The sequence below is a fragment of the Lepidochelys olivacea genome (assembly GCF_965140295.1).
Source record: "Lepidochelys olivacea isolate rLepOli2 genome assembly, chromosome: 3".
NCBI classification, from domain to species: domain Eukaryota; kingdom Metazoa; phylum Chordata; order Testudines; family Cheloniidae; genus Lepidochelys; species Lepidochelys olivacea.
Window position 1 is genome coordinate 129,688,791 of NC_140413.1, and position 18,321 is coordinate 129,707,111.

Below are 18,321 nucleotides of genomic sequence, written 5' to 3' on the forward strand. Positions count from 1 at the left end.
GTTCACAATGTGAGTTGCAGTAAACAGTGGATTATAAAAAGGTTAAGGACTAAGGTGCACATCAAACATTTGCTGTAACTCCTAAAGTATGATGAATACTTTTTTTTTTAAAGTCTGATGTATTGATTCAGGTTTCCTAATATCAAATTATACTTGGGAAAGCATGCTATCACACTGTATTCATGGCTCCTGACATGTTCAAGACCTCTTAGCAATTGGCCTATGAGTAAAGCAGAACTGTAGGAGTGCCAGCTGAAAGACAGCAAGCTAAACACTTACAGGTCAATGATTCTCTGTCCAGAGCCAGATGCAAATTAGAGCCACCCAGGGGCTGCACTGAAATGTGTTAGCTGGCAGAGTCCCACAAAGACCATATGCCAGCTGTGGTAGCTGGAATGAATAGTGCATAATGCTCTATCCACGTTTACTCACCACCCACAACAAATCCCCCCTTGGCACCAAATGGTTAAGAGAGAGGCATAGAAGCTAACTCAGCTGACTCCAGACCTACAGGGGACTCTCCCATATCAGCAGTATCCCAACAGGACTTGGAGCAGAACAGGGTTTACAATCTGGTCCTATGTATTTTTATACTACCTACCATGGACCTTAGTTATCAGTCTCAACTATAAATCATGAGCATACAGTTTAAACTTCAAACCAATAATTTAAATTACATTTCATCTTAAAGGGAAAAAACCCCTCTCTTCTGAAAATGACATTTTTTCAAAGAACACTTTGAAAAGCAGATTACCAGCATTCAGACAAGAGAAATATTAACAGAACCTTAATTACTACAGCCCTTCCAAGCAAAACACTTGTCTGCAGATGGTATTAGGAGCCAGGGTTTCAACAACAGTCTGCTATTGCAGTTACTTTTGCTTCTGAATTTGAGATCAATGTTTGAACATCCTACTCATATAGCCTTAAAGAGTTAACAGTAAAGAATATAGATAAAAGTAAAATAGATTCCCTACCAAAATGCTTTGAGGAGATTTATGTTCAATAGAAATCTGATCCCACATGGTGCAGAGTCCCCAAAGTATATATCACCAGCCAGAAAGTAACTACCCTCTAGTGAATCAGTGAAGAAATGGAGCAAGGGCTGCTATCAAGCATAAGGGTATAGTAAAAATTATGCAAAGAAGTGCACAACCTACCAAATTTACATTATTTGAATACTTGTACAAATTATAATCTGCTTTTATTTGAGAGTGTCTACTACATCTAAAGCAAATGCACATTTACCAGAATTAATTACAGGTGGCAGTAGGGTCTGATGGTACTAGCCAATGAGAAAAGAGAAACCATCTTTAAACAAGAACACCCTCAATTGAACTTTTACAATTGGGATTCATTTCCAATGGGATCTAAGTACAGCTAAATGCCTTACCATTTTTCATCTAGGTCACTGATTCATCTCCAACCCATAAATAAAAGTCATCACCACCTGAAAGCAGTTTGGCAATCTACACAAAATGAATTTGTAGTTTCTACACAGTTCCTATTGTTCAGATATGCACATCACAGGAATTGCCATAACTGGTACCATGTGCCATCCACTGTTAGTGGTGGTGAGAACTCTGAGTCATGCATTGCATGAAATGTAATAAATTAGCTTTTAAAAACTGTTCTGAATTCTGAGAGTCTGTTGCATTTTCCAGGAGAAATGATGGAATGTGAATTATTTAAAAGAAAATTATTTTCTCTGCCATGCAAGAAAATGCACTGTATGTATGCACTGCATACATCTTTATGGTGTCAAGAATCAGATATGTATGCTCTTTCAGGTATTTGGAATCCAAAACATATCTACTATTTTTAAAGGTACATAAAAAGTTTATCTCAAAGTGCTTGAACTAATACACACATGCACACACACACACACACACACTACATTCAACCAAATGAAAATGCAGCCAACAGGCACACAGCACATTACATAACAGTAAAAAGAAGACGACATTTTGGCCAACAGCATGAGGGGAAGCCCAGAGTCTTATGAATGTGAAGTAGGATCCTTGGTATTCAAAGAGAGCACACAAGATCTCAGTTTTTCTGCTCTTATCTAAGGCCCCAGAAGAATGCATGAAAGGACACTTGATGAATATATTAGAAGCAGCTCTATAGTTTACAACAAAAGTCATAAAATATTATTACGCACACTTTTATCTTCTGATCCACAGGCTATGAATTGCCCACAGGGAGTGACAGCTATTCCACATGGGTGGCAGCGGTTAATATGTCCTTCAAATCGACGTTCACACCTTTAGGGGAATTAAAATAAACAATTAACGTTGGCTAAAAAGTATATTTTTAAACTAGCTGCAGAGTTGATAGTTACAATCATTTATTTTTGTGAAGTTTTGCTAAATTCAGATCAACATCTGCCTAGTTACCAATACAATACTAGAAATTAAATCTTCAATATCATTTTTGCAGGTGGATAGGAGTAACTGATGTTAAAGAAATATAATAATCTAAAATAAATTTGAAACACTGGAAGTTAGAATGTAAAATTATAAAGAATGTTTACCAACTCAAATTTTTCAGTTTGAGATTTAAATTTTCTGGGATAGAGACAAACACTCCTGGGATCACCCAATCAGCAAATATTCCAGCCACAGTTTTGTAGACCAATTTGACTCTCAAACCCAGTGCTTAAATTCTCCACTAATGTTAATACACATAAACGGTCCAACTTCATTTGACTCAAGCAGGTCAGGACTGGCCTAACAGATGTTTTCTCATTGAGTACTTCCTAGCAGCAAACTTCTAGAACAGTGCAGAGTGGAAGCTTTGATCTTCTTTCTGCTTGTTCTTCCTAAACTTGCGCAGTAAAAGAAATCAGAGCACAGAACAGAGCATTCGCTTTGCGTAATTCCTGAGCAAACTGAACCTTTGGCCCCCTCCAAAAGAAGAAAACAAGAAAGAAGAGCACTATCACCATTCTCCCTTGGCTCTCAGTGTGGGATGAGGAAAGGAAAGGGGGTGTTGGTATATTCGAAAAAAAGAACTAAAATCGCCTCCAAATTAACTATGTGCTTATTAGCTAAAAATTAATTATTTGCATTCATGTAATGACCTGAAAGCTCCCATTAGAATCAGGATCCAAATGTGCAAACACAGAGGAAGGCATAAGCCATGCCATGAGGAGTTTACAATCTAGCTTAAGATATGACACATGTGGTCTCATAAATGAGCTCCAAAACTCCAACTCTACCTTTATCTTTTATGTGAGTTCTGGACACTTAGTGCCTATTTTTGTACTGCTAGTTCACAACACGCAGTGTATAGTTCTCTACAACTACTGTATGTCAAAACAGCACAGTCAATGGACTGCACATTCCTACCTTAACTATTAATTGTGAATTGCTTTTAAACTGGAAATGTCTAAATTCAGCTTGAATGATGTTTTTGCAATATTACTGCACTATATTATAAACATTTTCAATTATATGGACTTTCCAGATATATTTGTACAGAATAAAATGGTACATCTTTATGAAATCTATTATGTGCCAAGATTAAGTCTGTAGTCTTCACAGCAAGCTGTAGCCTCTAGAATCATCAAAACAATGTATAGGCATTAAAACATTCTTCTACAGAAACTTTCTGCATGCAGAGTACCAATTTAGTTTATGCACAATACGAAGAATCCTTTTTCTCGTTGGGATTTTGGATATACATCGTGGCATATGTTTCACATATAGGTGTGAACATATATATAATTACACAGACACTTAAAATCTATAAGACAAAGCAAAAGAGTGATGCCGAAAGATCTATTGTTGAGTTAATTATTACTGCATTTCCTGTACACTATTCATACTGATGAAGACTTACAGTATGCTTCCCCATTCACATGCTATTTTTGCACTGAAACAGTTAGTGGAAAAATTTAGAGAGAAAAGGAAAATTCTTCACATGGTGTTCACTGATTTGGAAAAGATCTGACTGAGTTCCAACAGAAGTCATATGGCGGTATCTGAGGGAGAAAGTGGTATCAAAACTTTATGTGCAGCTTGTTCAAGCCTTGTATGTAGGTGCAATGTCAACAGTCAGAACTTCTAGTGGTGAAACAGATGAATTATCAGTAAAGATGGGCATGCATCAGAGATCAGCAATGAGCCTTTCTTCTATATCCTTGTCCTGGATACCCTGACAAGGAACATACAGAAAGAGCACCTTGGTGCATGCTGTTTGCAGATGATATTCTATGCAGTGAGCAGAAAGACAGTCTAGAAGAGGATCTTGATAAATGGAGAGGTGTGTTGGAGAGACATCAACCCAAAATAAGGAGAGGAAAAATAGCATATGGTATGGCATTTCAATAATGTGAACACTGAAAAATTACCCTTGAAACTAGAAGGGCAGACAAGTACTGAAAATGCAAAGTTTCAAGTATCTGGGTTCCAGAAACTGGGAAAATGGAGGATGAAATTAGAGCTAGGATAATAAACACTGGGCTCAAATGGAGAGAGGGTAAGTGGTGTAATATGTGTCAGGAAGATCGCTGGCGATCCCTCAGATTTTGAGGATGATTGTTTTCCATAAAATTATAGCCAGTTATCACCGGTGGATCCAGGGGTGGCTAATGAGACCTATTCAGGATCCACAGATCTTTTCACAGTTGGGGCAGACATTTCCTGGGTGGACCTGGATTGTTGAGTCAGGCTGCAGTGCATTCTTTTCTCCTTTCCCATTTCTCCATTTCCTATTATCTTCCTTGGATCTCGACATACTGGAATCCTTGCCACAAGGTCCTTTTCCATTTTGGTCGGTTGAGGGCTCGGGTTTCCCATGAGTTTTATATCAATATAAATGTTCTTCATGTTGGCTTTGAGGATGTCTTTAAAATACTTTTTTTGCCCACAAAAAAGTGAGACAGAAAATACCAGTAGGATTAAAAGGGAAAAATCTACAAAATGGTGGTCCCTCCAGTTTTAATGTGTTGCACTGAGTGTTGGGCAATAAAGAAGAAACTTGAGTAAACGATCTGTTCCACAGAAATGCAATTGTTGAGATGGATGAGTGGTGTAAGCAAGAAAAACCACGTCAGGAATACATATGTCAGAGACATGTTCAAAGTAACACCCATAAACAAAAAAATGAGGGCGATCCATGTGTTTTGTGTACTACTAGCTTTACGGACATAAAACCAAAAATTTGTAAAGTGCATAACTGTTCAATGCCCCTACGCTTTATCCCAGACTTCTTCCATGATAAATCAGAACATTCTAAACTCAGCTATTTTTTAATTATCTATGTGAATAACACCTACTGGAGTAGGTAGAAAGGAGAGAGTAAACTATTTTCTTCCTTGCGGGAACTAAAAAATGGCCACAAAAAAAAAAAGGCAATTTTTCCAGAAAATTCCACTTGTGAATAGAGCAAGGACAGAAAGTGTCATCTGAACAGAACATTTTAGAAAGTTATATGCTAGTGAAAAGCTGAGGATATAACAATCTTTTTTGCAACTTCAGTACAGCAGTCACTGCCAGTGAGCATTATAGTTCATATTTATAGACAGGTACTTTAAATGTGGGCCACAAAGGACCTGCTTTAATTTTTTTAATTTAGCCATCTGAACTCAGTGAATATAATAACCCTGCCAAACTAAACAAGAAGCAAGAACATAAATAAATTATTCCCTTCCCCCCCAGGACACATGCATTTAATTGATTACCCAGCTTTTACTTTTAACTACTTTACCATTCACCAGCTTTGCTTATATTAATATTTTAAGAAGGAAAAGGCAAAAGGAAAAGGCAGGTAAGTGATCTGTGAAAAGTTCTCAACTCATTTATTATTCTTCTAGAATAGTAGTTAGACCAGCTGATTACAAAAACATAGGAACATAATAGTTTCCAACCACAGAAGTCTCCAGTTTTATTACTTTTTGACATTGGTGGGGGCAATAAGGCGCCATATTTTGGCAAGAACTTACATGCCCTTCTATGGGCTTAACAGATTTTTTACAAACAAAAAAAGTGAAAATAACTAAGGAATACTTGATGTTATCTTCAATTAAAAAAAACACAAACTAATAGGCAAACCATAAAACATTACATTTAATAAAAAACAAACAAGAAACCCAAGAATATCACTTAAAACTAATGTACTTCCCCTCTCTTTCAAATCAGCTCTCTAAAATCCTTTTCTTTTAGAAATATTTCATACCTTACCCTCCTCAACAGAGATCTCCCCAAATCTTCCCTTTCCTGAACAGCTATCCCTCCTTTTTTTTTTCTTGTTGTTTGGTTTGGGAGTATTTTGGTGGGGGGACAGCGGGAGATCTTTTCTTGTGCTAGATTGTATTTTGGAGGAGGAGACATCTGGTTTTAGAAATCACCACATACATTTCTGGTTGTATATACATGATTTATAATAATAATTTAGTTACATAAAAGTCCATTCCTATTTTAAACACCAGATCATATGGTGGATCTGTTATAACAGATAGGCTGGCATGATGTTTTGGGAACACTATCATTGCCATAGCACAATATACTATTTTATATTTGAAATAAGTGATATCCGAGGTAAGTATGTGGCAATAGTTGACAAACGTTGACTGTTCAATGGCTTCTACTTTAGTGAGCTTTTCCTGGGCAACCAAGGGCTCAAATGTAACTTTTATTTTGTGTAAACAGTTAATATTCCTAAACAAACAATCTGAGATTATCCTTTAAAAGAAATAAAAAACCCCTCAAGATTGCAAGCCTGATTCCGCACTCCATTATACCACTTTTATGCTGGAATCGTAGAAAAACACTGATATGATGAAGAGAAACATCAGGTCCTGCATATTTATTATAAAGAAAAAAAAATTACTTTTGAGTTTACTGTAGCTACCGCTGGTTAGCCATTTTCTTCAGATAATAGTTAACATGTGCCTTATATGTTCAGAGCATAGTACAGCTATTAACTAGTTATACCTCACGTGTTTAAGAAAGTATGAAGACTCTGAATAAGGAGAATATCTGACTTTTTAGTTCTAATGTAGGTAATCCGGCCTTACCTCAGTGTTCTCAAATCCCACAGTTTGATGCCATCACCAGTGGCTGTGGTCATGAAAAGATTGTAAGCTTCAAGCGGCTGAGTGCTAAAAGCTGATCCCTGTAACATTAGAGACTTCTTTCAGATGGCAGCACTTCCGGTGTTTAGAGATTTCATGCATTCAGTTAAAATCTACACAGACATTATCTACATTGAGCTGAAATATAAAACTGGGGCTTTGCAACACCGGCAGGGTTCAATTTGTATGGACTTCACATGAGTTTGCCACACCCCAGACCCTTCAGGTTCTTCAGAACATGAACCTTCAAGACCACCTCTCTCAAACCCTCTTCCTGTAATGTACCCCTCGCTAACTTTAGAACTTTTTGCAGGAGGAAGTATCTGTTGTAAGCAAATCCATACTACAGTCCTTCCACGGTCTTCAGACAAAAAGACAGGTTGCAGCCTGACCAACAGCCCTTAATAAGGCAACAAGAACAGGGAAACAGCTACTCCCATTGGCAGGAACTGATACACTGAGCAAAGGAACTTTTAATAAAGAAGCTAAGGAAACTCTCGAGGTTCCTTAGCAACAGCTCATGCTAGAAATTATGGAACACCCCACTGAGTGTGTAGTCGTTAGAGAACCCCTCTTGGCTCTCTAACTACCTTGCTAATAATTATGGAATATATGATCAGCATACCAGCTGCTGGCAGTGAGAACAGGAATGCTTTTGCATCTCACACTGCCTTATGGAGAGGTTCAGACCATATTTTCCACAAAAACTTTACACATAGTAGGAGTCAGCAAACCATAAAGCTCCCTCCTCCCTGCCCCCTTCCACAAGGCATTATCATGCTGCCAAGCCCTTGGGTTGAATACTTCACATTCTGTCTCAGAGAAACACTGTAGATGGGTCAATTATACAAAGATGACATATGTTAGGAGATAATAATGTTCTCCACCGAAGTATAATCCACGCAAGAGTGTAACAGCCATAGAATGACGAAATATGTTTTTATATAAATGCAAAACAAGCAAAGAATATCTTAGCAACTTTCAACTTAGTTATGGTGTTTGTTTGGAGTTATAAACAGAACTTACATCAACATGCAAACAAAGAAATAGAAGAAAAAATAAAATGCAGAGATTAACCACCTCTACAGAGTTAAACCCTATAATACAGGGATAGGCCAATATCAAACAATGGACCAAATTCAGCCTTGGCATAAATTGGCGTAATTTCCATTCCCTTCAATAGAAGTTACACTCGTTCACACCAGGGCTGAATTTGGCTTCATGTCTTTAAATAATTAAATCCAGTCTAACTCCTCTCATTTGTAAACATCCATATTGACAAACCTTGGTCTTTTTTTGCTAGCTACAAATCTTGTTACCAGGGAACTAAAAATAAACAGTGCAATCTCCCCCACTCCCTTCAAGGTCTTGAATTGGCTGCATACAATAGAAATCTCAAGGTCATTTCCCGCAATCAGTGCTCAGCTGCCAAGAATCTTCTGTTCTTCACAAGAGCTGGCGTACAACTGGGAAATACTCCAATATTTAGTCAATGGATACTGAGCACTGCCATAAAAGTGACCTCCAGATAGAGTAATGATAACAACTCTAGAAATACAAAATTAATTTCCCAAATGGCAAGGTTAAATGAGGCATCCAGCATTCACTTAATAGACTTGTAATTGCCTCCCCACCATTTCTTTCTTGTACAATTCTCCTTAAATTGAGGATCCCCATCTCCTGCTTCATAGGATGCTCCAATATGCACTATGCTGCTGATTTCACAGATATCACAAAAGTCAACTGGAGTATGGAGCCAACAATTGTCTTGGGTATTGTAACATTATTTCACCTCTCCAAACTGCAATATGGCTGAAGTACATCAGCACTTCTCAATTGATAACTGAAAACAGGAAAATCTAATTCCACCCTGTCCCACAACCCTATCCTCAAATCTTCACTAACTTCTTGTCCATTTCTGTACTCATTGCAAAATCTCCCTGGTAGCCTCCAAAGGCCTTTTCAGCATCATGTCTCTTGTGCTTCAGTCTCATCTCTTCCTATTCTCTAGACTATTCACTGAACTCATTGAATTCCACTAGTTTTAATTCCATCCTCTTTCCATTTCTGAACCTGGCTAGCTGATTTTAGGTCCAAGTTCTCCTCCCTGTCCATAATTCGGGGCAGGCAGGAGGCCAGATTTTTCCCATTGCCTTGCAGCTTATGTAGTCATTTGGTAGTGTATTACACCCAATTCACACTTACTTTACACAGGTGTAAATTATTTCAGAATGTGCGAGGTAATGGAAAAATCAGACAAGCCCTTTTCAAACCCTCTCTCTTCTCTATGGCTTGTTAACACCATGTCCCTTTAAATCTAACTCCTAGATTTTTTTTTTTTAAGGAAACACTAAATCCAGGTGTCTGTGTCTAATCAAAGAATGCTAGCTTACCTACCCGTAACTGGAGTTCTCTATCAGAATATATTGCTTCCATGAATGAACACTCTTAGATCTGCACAGATGAGTGCACAAGTCCAACAAGGAAGATCAATGGAGGTAATTTCATGAAGAAGCAGCAGTCACATTTTGCAAGTAAGGGAAATTTATAACCTGAACTAGAATTAACTATCCTTTTTCCATACAATTTTTTTAATAAGAAGGGTTTTTTAAAACAACAATAGAATTTTATTGTGTGTTATAATATAACAAATGAAAATCCTAGCTGAATATGTCTAAAAAAGGATGCAGAATTAAACTGCACTGTAGATCATGTCATACCCAGAGCATTGGGAGGGCAGCATACTATGATTTCTAATTGAGACATGCCAAATATGTATTGCTTACTGCACTTAGCGAGTGGTTAAAAATGACCTACTTTCACATTCACTGGCAATATTACATTTGCGCATATTACTGTGAACTGCATTCTTCATGTGTTTGTTCCACTCAGTATAACTGACAGTACAGTCCCCATGAGGCTATAGGGCCCATTGACTTCAGAGGGACTACTCACATACTTCAAGTTACACCTGTGCGTAAGAACTTTGTTGAATCGGGGCCAAAGTGCTGAATATTGCACAGCACATGTTAAATGTTGCACATAACAGCATGTCAAAAACTGATGTGTAAGACAGGGAGCACAGGGGGAATTATCTGACTGTGTATTATTGAAAGTATTTTTATGTGGTTACAAGGTTAGTCCCACCTAGTAACTAGGAGTAAGGCCAAAAATGGGAATGCATAGATAAGCTTTATTTCGTGTGCTGAGAAATGCATTTGAAATAATGTCTCCTCATTCATGCTTACTTTCCACATGCATACCATGCCTTGCTAATCCTCTGCTCATGAGTGTAAGGGAGCAGAAGAGGCTTGAACGTTACTTCTAGGTGTAGAGGACTAAAGCCATGCCCTGATCCATTACCCACTAACTTCAATCAGTATTGAAGCAGGTCACTAGTGCTTAATTTAGAAGGTTGCTAACCAACAGAGGAGTGAAGTTCTGAAATAAACTTCTAATAGAAGCAATGGTGACAAATAACCTAACTAGTTTTAAGACAGAGTTTGAAAAATTTATGAATGGGATTATATGATGGAGTTGCCTGCAGTAGCAAGGAACTGGATTTGATGACCAAGGAGGTCCCTTCCAGTTTTATGTTCTATACTCCTAACTGTACTTGAGCTCATATCTAGCCTTCATTTGTGCTTGCTATTCATCTTGCAAGTTCTCATGCAACATCCAAAGTCCAAATACTTCCACATTCTCTGTACAACAATAATTTTTAAAAAATGAAAGAATGGAATATGTGTTAGAAAAACAAGATATAAGTAAAAAGAAAAGGAGTACTAGTGGCACCTTAGAGACTAACCATGCATCTGATGAAGTGAGCTGTAGCTCACGAAAGCTTATGCTCAAATAAATTGGTTAGTCTCTAAGGTGCCACAAGTACTCCTTTTCTTTTTGCGAATACAGACTAACACGGCTGCTACTCTGAAAGATATAAGTAAACTCTAAAGACTATAGGCCATCCATCCTTACACATTTCTGACATTTATTTTCAGTTCTAAAACTTCTGTTCATCATTTATTGCTCCAGTAAACAGCCACAATGCACAATATGATATACATGCAGAATATTTTTGATGAATACTATTCAAATCATGCTTATATCTTCATTTCTGGCATTCTACAAAGTGCTGTACAAGTCCATTTTACCTTGTACAATGATTTTATTCAACCAGGCAAGCAAACCAGATTTAAGATTATTTAACAAATCTTTCAAATAGTGACTTCCCAGTCAATTCTATTATTTTAGCTACATTCTTCTTGTTATACTTGAATACCCATTCCAGAGAATGTATTCCATGTTATTCAACATAACCACTGTGTCAATACATTCTGATTTTCACAGATTGTAAACTCCCCAGTTATATTTATGGCTTTGTAGCGGGACGGTTACCCGCTCCTGCCCTGGGGGGCTTAAAAGCCAGCCCTGGGAGAGAGCCAGGGCTGAGGGCAAGAAAAGCGAGGATGATTGGGGAAATGGCTGCAGCTGGGCCATGCCCCAATCAGGCTGCAGCTGGGCCTATAAAGGGGCTGGCTAGGCTGAAGCTTAGCTAATCTCTCTCTGTGTTCAGAGAAGGAAGGGCCTGGCTGCAGTGACCCGAGGGAATACCTAGATTGGAGCAGGGCTGAGGAGGAAAGGCCAGGGGAGCTCTGGCCTGGAAACCCCCAGGCTGTGAGGCCTAGATTAGGGCCTATTAGGTACTGAGGTTGCAAGGGGGCAGCCCATGGGTAGACAGAGGCAGCAGGGCCAAACCCCTTTGCCTGTGATGAGTGGCTGATACACTGCAGTCTGCCCCGGGGAGCAGGGCTAAGTGATGACTGGCAGTAGCCAAGACTGAGGTGAGATGGGGCTTCCCTGGGGAGGGGAGACCCTCAGGGATTGTTGGAGTTTACTGCCAGGGGGCAGCACCCCAGTGGGAGGAGGCACCGGGTCCTGGGAGGGACTGGGGCCGGCGGTAAGGTGGTTCAGCAGAGGGCGCTCCAAGGGCTGATGAGTTAATTCCAAGGTCAACCAGCAGGAGGTGCCGTCGGATGAGCCTGGCTCTATTACAGGCTTCTTAAAAGAATTAAGACATAATGAATTTGCTCAACCTTTTGAGACTAACTTTTCAAGTGCAAGTTAAATGATTTTGAAATATTACAAGAAGAGAGTAGGCAAGAAAGGTAGCACGTGACAGTATGTGTTACCAATTTGGGGCATCATTCATTCTTTCTATCCTGACAGCCAAATTGCCCTAATAATCTCCCTCCTCTACAACTGTAATCTTCTCTACTCAGGTCTTTTTAGATGCTAAACTCACTCCACTCCAGTCTATTTATACTGGTGTTGCTAAATAAAGTTTGGCCCCAAGTAAGGCACGGATCTAAATGATCCCTATTTTGTTCACTAAATTTTATGCCATTCAATGCACAGGGACACTGTCCAACCCTTCACTTGGAACAAGTACTTCAAGAAGAAGAAGAATAGTAATAGAATACCCACTTTGTGACACAGTACATGCCCCATACTGGGCTCTAAGCAGTTAATACAGCCCTAGGGAGGCTGCACAGGAGGCAGCCAATTAGAGAAGGGCTGAAGGGAGCAGCCAATAAGGGCCAAGCAGGCCCCTATGAAAAGGGAGCAGCAAGGCAGTTCTCTGCTAGGACTTGAGAGAACTGCCAGCATCCTGGACAGAGCAATACTGCGAGCAGGGACCGGGGGAGTGAGACAGCTCCTGGCTTGCTGCTGGGGTTTGCAGGCTGAGGCCCTGAGGCAAGGGTGAAGAGGATGCTGGGGCCACGAGGAAGTGGCCAGACAATTTGTTGCAGTAGCCACTAAGGGAAGTAGCTGAACAGCCGACTGCAGTTCCCCCGAAAGGGGGGAGCACAGGGTGTGGCACAGCCGGAAGGTTGTGTCGGTGAAGAGGAAGCCACAATCCTTGGAGAGATGTGGGTCCTAGAGCAGGAGTGATGGTGGCGAGGCAGAGGGCGCACTAACATGTAGAGCTAATTTCCAAGATAGCCAGCAGGAGGTGCCAGAGTGGTGAGGGAACCCCATTACACAGTTTTTATACAGCACTTTTCATCAGTAAATCTCAAAGAGCTTTACAAAGGAAGTCTGTATCATTATCCCAATTTTAGAGATGGGGAAACAAACACATGGAGAGGTGAAGTGATTTGCCCAAGGTCACCCAGCAGGCCAGTGACAGAGCCAGAAATAGAACCCAAATGTCCTGAATCCCAGTGCAGTGCTCTATCCAATAAGCCACACTATTCTCCTGATGACTATGGAAAAGAGTTATTCGAATCTGCAGTGTTGCCCTTAGGAGGAGGCAAAACCAGGAGGTTTCAAACTGCTACTGCTGCTTTTTCTTGCTTTCAGGCAAGGAGCTTCGGAGAACAGCTGATGGGTGTAGCCTATTGCTCTCTGCACGTCGGTCCTCATTTCCTGTAAGCTCATAATAAAGAGGACTCCCCTCAATAGTCAATATTACCAGACATACCCAACAACCTTCTGTAAGAGACAAAAGGTTGATTTGCTTACTCAGCAATTTTCAGGCAGAAAGGAGCATGAGTAGTCAGTTTACTTAAACAACAACCTGCAACTCACTTCACTGAAGAGGGCCACTCTTTCTGAGCTAGATACAATTTAATTTAGTCAGCTAGAACCTGAGGGTTCTGTATATCAAGCTCTGAATAGCTGCTCATCTACACTGGATCAGAACCATAAAAGTAATGTGATGCGTCTACATAAAAATAAATAAGCAAACATGCCCATGGTAGTAGGCACTCTACCAAAAAAACTTCTTTAGTGATTTTCTGCTCCCTACTATTTGCCTGAGTGCAGGATTGCTCTCTTATAAGAATTTTCCCTAATATATACACATCGATAACTAAATGGTTGACTTCATGACTTTTTCCACTGAGTGGTTTAGTTTTAAGTATTAATGTATTTTATGTAACTGAAAAAGTTGATTTAGAAGCTTAAGCTACAATTTTCCATAAAACAAGCTCAGTTTTCTTTGCTATACCACAGTCTGCCTTTGTGCCCCTAATTTTTCTCCCAAATGAATACTTGTCCACAGCTTTAAAGTATTCTCTGCTGAAGTAACCTGAAGTCACTCAGCTGACAGGGCAAAAAGAGAAGCCAGAAAAAGTCTAAGCATGTATGTGTTACAAATAATACTGAAGGAGTTTAGCACAGTTAAGGGTTTTACCAGACCACATCTCCAGATAATCACAAAAAGTTATGTGAAAGTAGCACCGAGGAACTATTTTAAACCCACAGCAGCAATGACATTCAGAAATGAGGATGAAAAGCCATCCTTAATCTACCCCAATACGCTAGACATTGCAGCATGTATAGTATATAAGCTCACTCATCATTTAACTCAACCTTCCAATAATAGGGAGGATTATGCATGAGTTTTCTTTAATCCACTTACTTATGTGGATTTAAATAAGATGTCATGACACTGATAAAAAAAAATAAAAATAAACCATAATTTGTTGATTCTCAGTATAACTGAGTTTACTTCAGAGTCCGGTTTTCATACATCTAGGGACTGTTGACATAAGAAGTCAGTTTCTCTATCAAGTCTGACTACAAAATATTTTTTTGTAGATTCAGCTGTAAGATTCAGATTCTCCTTAAGACTTTGGCTGCTGTCTTCAAGCATGAGCATCGTGATCAAAAGCACTGTAAATGGATTTTCAATAATTTCCTAAAATAAGTAATTTAGGGTCAGAATCATTCCCTTCTGACGAATCTCCCTTCACAGCAAAAGATACCCTAAAAGTTCCATATATTTCTAAAAAATCATCCAGTAAAGGGTGTGGGCAGAATTGGCTGCCCATGGAGTGAGCAATGCGTGTTACCTTACAGGACCACAACTGACCTAAACTCCATGGAGAGATCCTGCAAATCTGAGGGCTGGAAAAAGGTCTGAAAAACATTTACAGGGAGGGATGGGTCCCTCTACATTAACCTATGGTACAGCTCTTTGCCTCGAATACCCTTTCCATGGGGGCTTGCCAGCAAAGAATATGAATCCATGAGAGTGATTTTTTTTCCTGCTGATGCTTCCCTGCAAGTTTGCCAGGTTATGATGATCCAATGTATCTTAGTCATGCCACACCTAAGCATCACACTGACTCATTGAAACCCTCCTAAAATTGTAGGCCCCAAATGTTGCATTAATGTGGAAGAATCTCACTGATTCAGTGCTTCTGTGATAATTTATCAATACTATATGGACCTGGTGATTGGGATGTTTAAGTCAAGTCAATAGAGAGCTGCCTGGGAAAACCGAATGGCTCAAGATAAGCCATCACTCAGCACACATTTGAAATTTATTAAGGGACAATGCTAAGGGACAATCCATTGGCTCTAAAGACCCTGCTTGAATTCCTGCTGAGCCTATAGGACTAGTTTTGACCAGAAGGGTCAAAGCCTGGGAATACAGAAGAAGTATAGCAAGGTTAAAAAGCACACTCTCTCTCTCAAGAAAGGTAACAGTAGGCTGAGACAAAGGACCTCGATGGGAATGTCTGAAGAAACTAGGCCTGTCTAGCTCAAGACCAGGGGATGTTGGGACTTTAGGTTCGACAGAGATCCATACAGACGTTGTAGTTTTAAAAACCTTTTATCTCAAAGCTTTGTTCCGCCTGCAAAATAAACAATAGTTTGGTTTTTAAGGAGACTGTTTTGTCACTGTACATCACTGGCCACATACTCATGAAGGGAAGAACGTTAGGTGCCAGAATTCAGTCTAACTTTTCAATAAGCATGGTTGACCCACAGGATACTGTAGCCCAGGTCTAGGAGTGGGAGAATTCTGAAAATTCAACCCCAGGGGAAATAAAGACAAGAGTTCTAATACTTGAAGGTGTACACTCAGACCACAAAGGGGACAGAGGTGCAGCTAGCATGTAATCATGAGAGGGGACTTCAGAGTTTAAAGAATGATGCTATTTAGCAGACAAATTTCCTTTTGTCTGACAGATTCTGGGCCCTTCAAGTGTGATTTATGCTGCTTGAATTCTCTCTGTAGCAGACATCTGAGAGGATAATCTAGTCCTATGTGACTGTTTTTAAATGCTATAAACTAGAAAAACTAGCAAATCCAGATTATGGAGTAACTGCGTACAAATTTTCATTTAAAAATGGTGATTTATGGGAGTGCAAAAAACCAGAAACCACAAAAAACAACTTTAGCACTGAAATGAACAGGTGTATTTATTTCAATCAAATTTGAAAACATTTTTCTCCTCTAACTGTTCCATGTGAAGTTTCAGACCAAGGTGAGTTCTTATAGTTGTGTTATAAGTAAGGCTGCAAGTGTCACGGAAGTCACAGATTCCGTGACTTTCCACAATGTCCATGCCTTCTGCAGTGGCTGGTGCTAGGTCAGGGGTTGCCCAAGCTGGGCAGCCCCTGGGCCAGCAGCAGCAGTTTGGATGTGTGGGAGGGGGCTCAGAGCTGAGGCAGGGGGGTGAGGCGCAGGACAGCGCTTACCTGGGGCGGGGCTCCCCATGTGCATGCGCCTGCAGCTACTAGGCGGAGGGGCCAGAGAGCCACAGGTGCTGCCCCCACAGATCCCATTGGCTGTGGTTCCTGGCCAATGGGAGCTGCGGAGCAGGCACTTGTGGCAGGAGCCACGCACGGAGCCCCCCCCCTTTCCGCCCCTCCCTTAGGAACTGCAAGGACACGCCAGTCAGAGCTGGGTAGGGAGCCTGCCAGCCCCGCTGGCTGCCCCCAGCACCAGCAGGGGGTCCCAAGCCACGTGCCGCTGCCCGCCCCCCAGCACCAGCAGGGGTCCAAGGTTGTGCGCCGCCGCCCACCCTAGCACCCATGGTGCCCGGGCCATGAATTTTTGTTTACTGCCCGTGACCTGTCCATGACTTTTACTAAAAATACCTGTGACTAAAACATAGCCTTAGGTATAAGTAATAGAAGAAAACTGGAAGAGTGGGGTTTGTAATAGAATTACTGACAAACTATTTTCCACTATGGTAACTACATTTGGGCTGTAATGATCCTAAATCCAATAAGCAGTACCAAGTCACACAAGAAATCCTTGGAAAATATTTAACTCATAATATTGACAGACACACACCAGCTGTACATGGCAGAGAATATGTACTAAACTATTAACTCACAGAACTGAAGGAGGGCTATATTAATTTCAAATTATCTTTGTTTTATTAAATTACTTGCTTCTGGAAGAAAACTAAGGAAACATTAGTAAACTCTTATTCACAACATTGCTAATACCTGGTTTTAGTTATCTGACAGAATATTCATAAAGTCATTCGAAATAATGTAAAATGCATATTTTTCAGTCTGACAGCCAAAACACTTGAAAAAATATATCAAGTGATCACAGCTGAACAATATTCTAAAAGCTGAAGTGTAATATAATAAGATGCTCAATTATAGATTATACTGGAAACATTGTACTTTTATAAGGGAATCAAAGCTTTAAAAAAAATGAAAAATCCAAAATCCTCTGATCATACTATAAATCTGAAAGTCCATGTGCTGACGCAAAATGCAAATGAGAAGTCGGTGCCTAATGTAGCAATAAGCTACTCCAGTGTGTGCATTAATATTATCATCAGTGTGTGACTTGATTGGATTGTGTGGTGGTAGGTTGAATGCAGAGTGCCTATAATCATGGGAGAATTACATCAACAGCCTACTAATATACACCTTGAAGTTGATCACTTTTATTAGACTATGCCTCAGTTATGCCACATTTCATTATTCTAAAAAATAATTTTAAAAACCAACTTGAGGGAGAGGCATTATTTAAAATATCCTTCCACTAGGAAAATTATTTCCTAGAAGAAAGCTGAGAGAAAGTAGGGAAAAGAAAATTACCATCTTCTCTCTCCAATTTTGACTATGCATATAGTAAATTAAAAAAAAAATCAAACACTTTTTTTCTTTTTTCCAAGTTCCCAGGACCTGTGAGGTCCTTTTTCTCCCCTCCAGTCTCCATGAATCCAGTTGACTTTCTGGGGCAGTTTTTGATCCAATGACTACTTTCCATTACAAAAGCTAAATTGGAAAAAATATTTTTTGAAATGGACAATGAGGTTTGCAAGTGTCCAAAAAGGGCTGCTGGGCTCACAGTGAGGGAAGAGCGGATGAAGACTAATGCTTCCTTAGTCTCCAAAGCTCTTTTCCCTCACTATCTTGCCTCCATTCACCAACTCCCAACTAAACTTGTTTCTTAGGACAAGAAACTG

The 18,321-nt window shown here is 39.8% G+C and overlaps 1 protein-coding gene across 1 annotated transcript in view; it reads right to left on the minus strand.

Annotated features, from left to right (window-relative positions):
- Positions 1-18,321, minus strand: part of WDR27 (WD repeat domain 27) — a 189,381-nt gene that overhangs the window by 88,129 nt on the left and 82,931 nt on the right. Inside the window, exons 22-23 of the mRNA XM_084622670.1 lie at positions 7,025-7,122; positions 2,165-2,267 (exon numbers count right to left, since the gene is read on the minus strand). Of these exons, the coding sequence (XP_084478796.1) occupies positions 2,165-2,267; positions 7,025-7,122 (201 nt within the window). The remainder of the gene's footprint in view (positions 1-2,164; positions 2,268-7,024; positions 7,123-18,321) is intronic.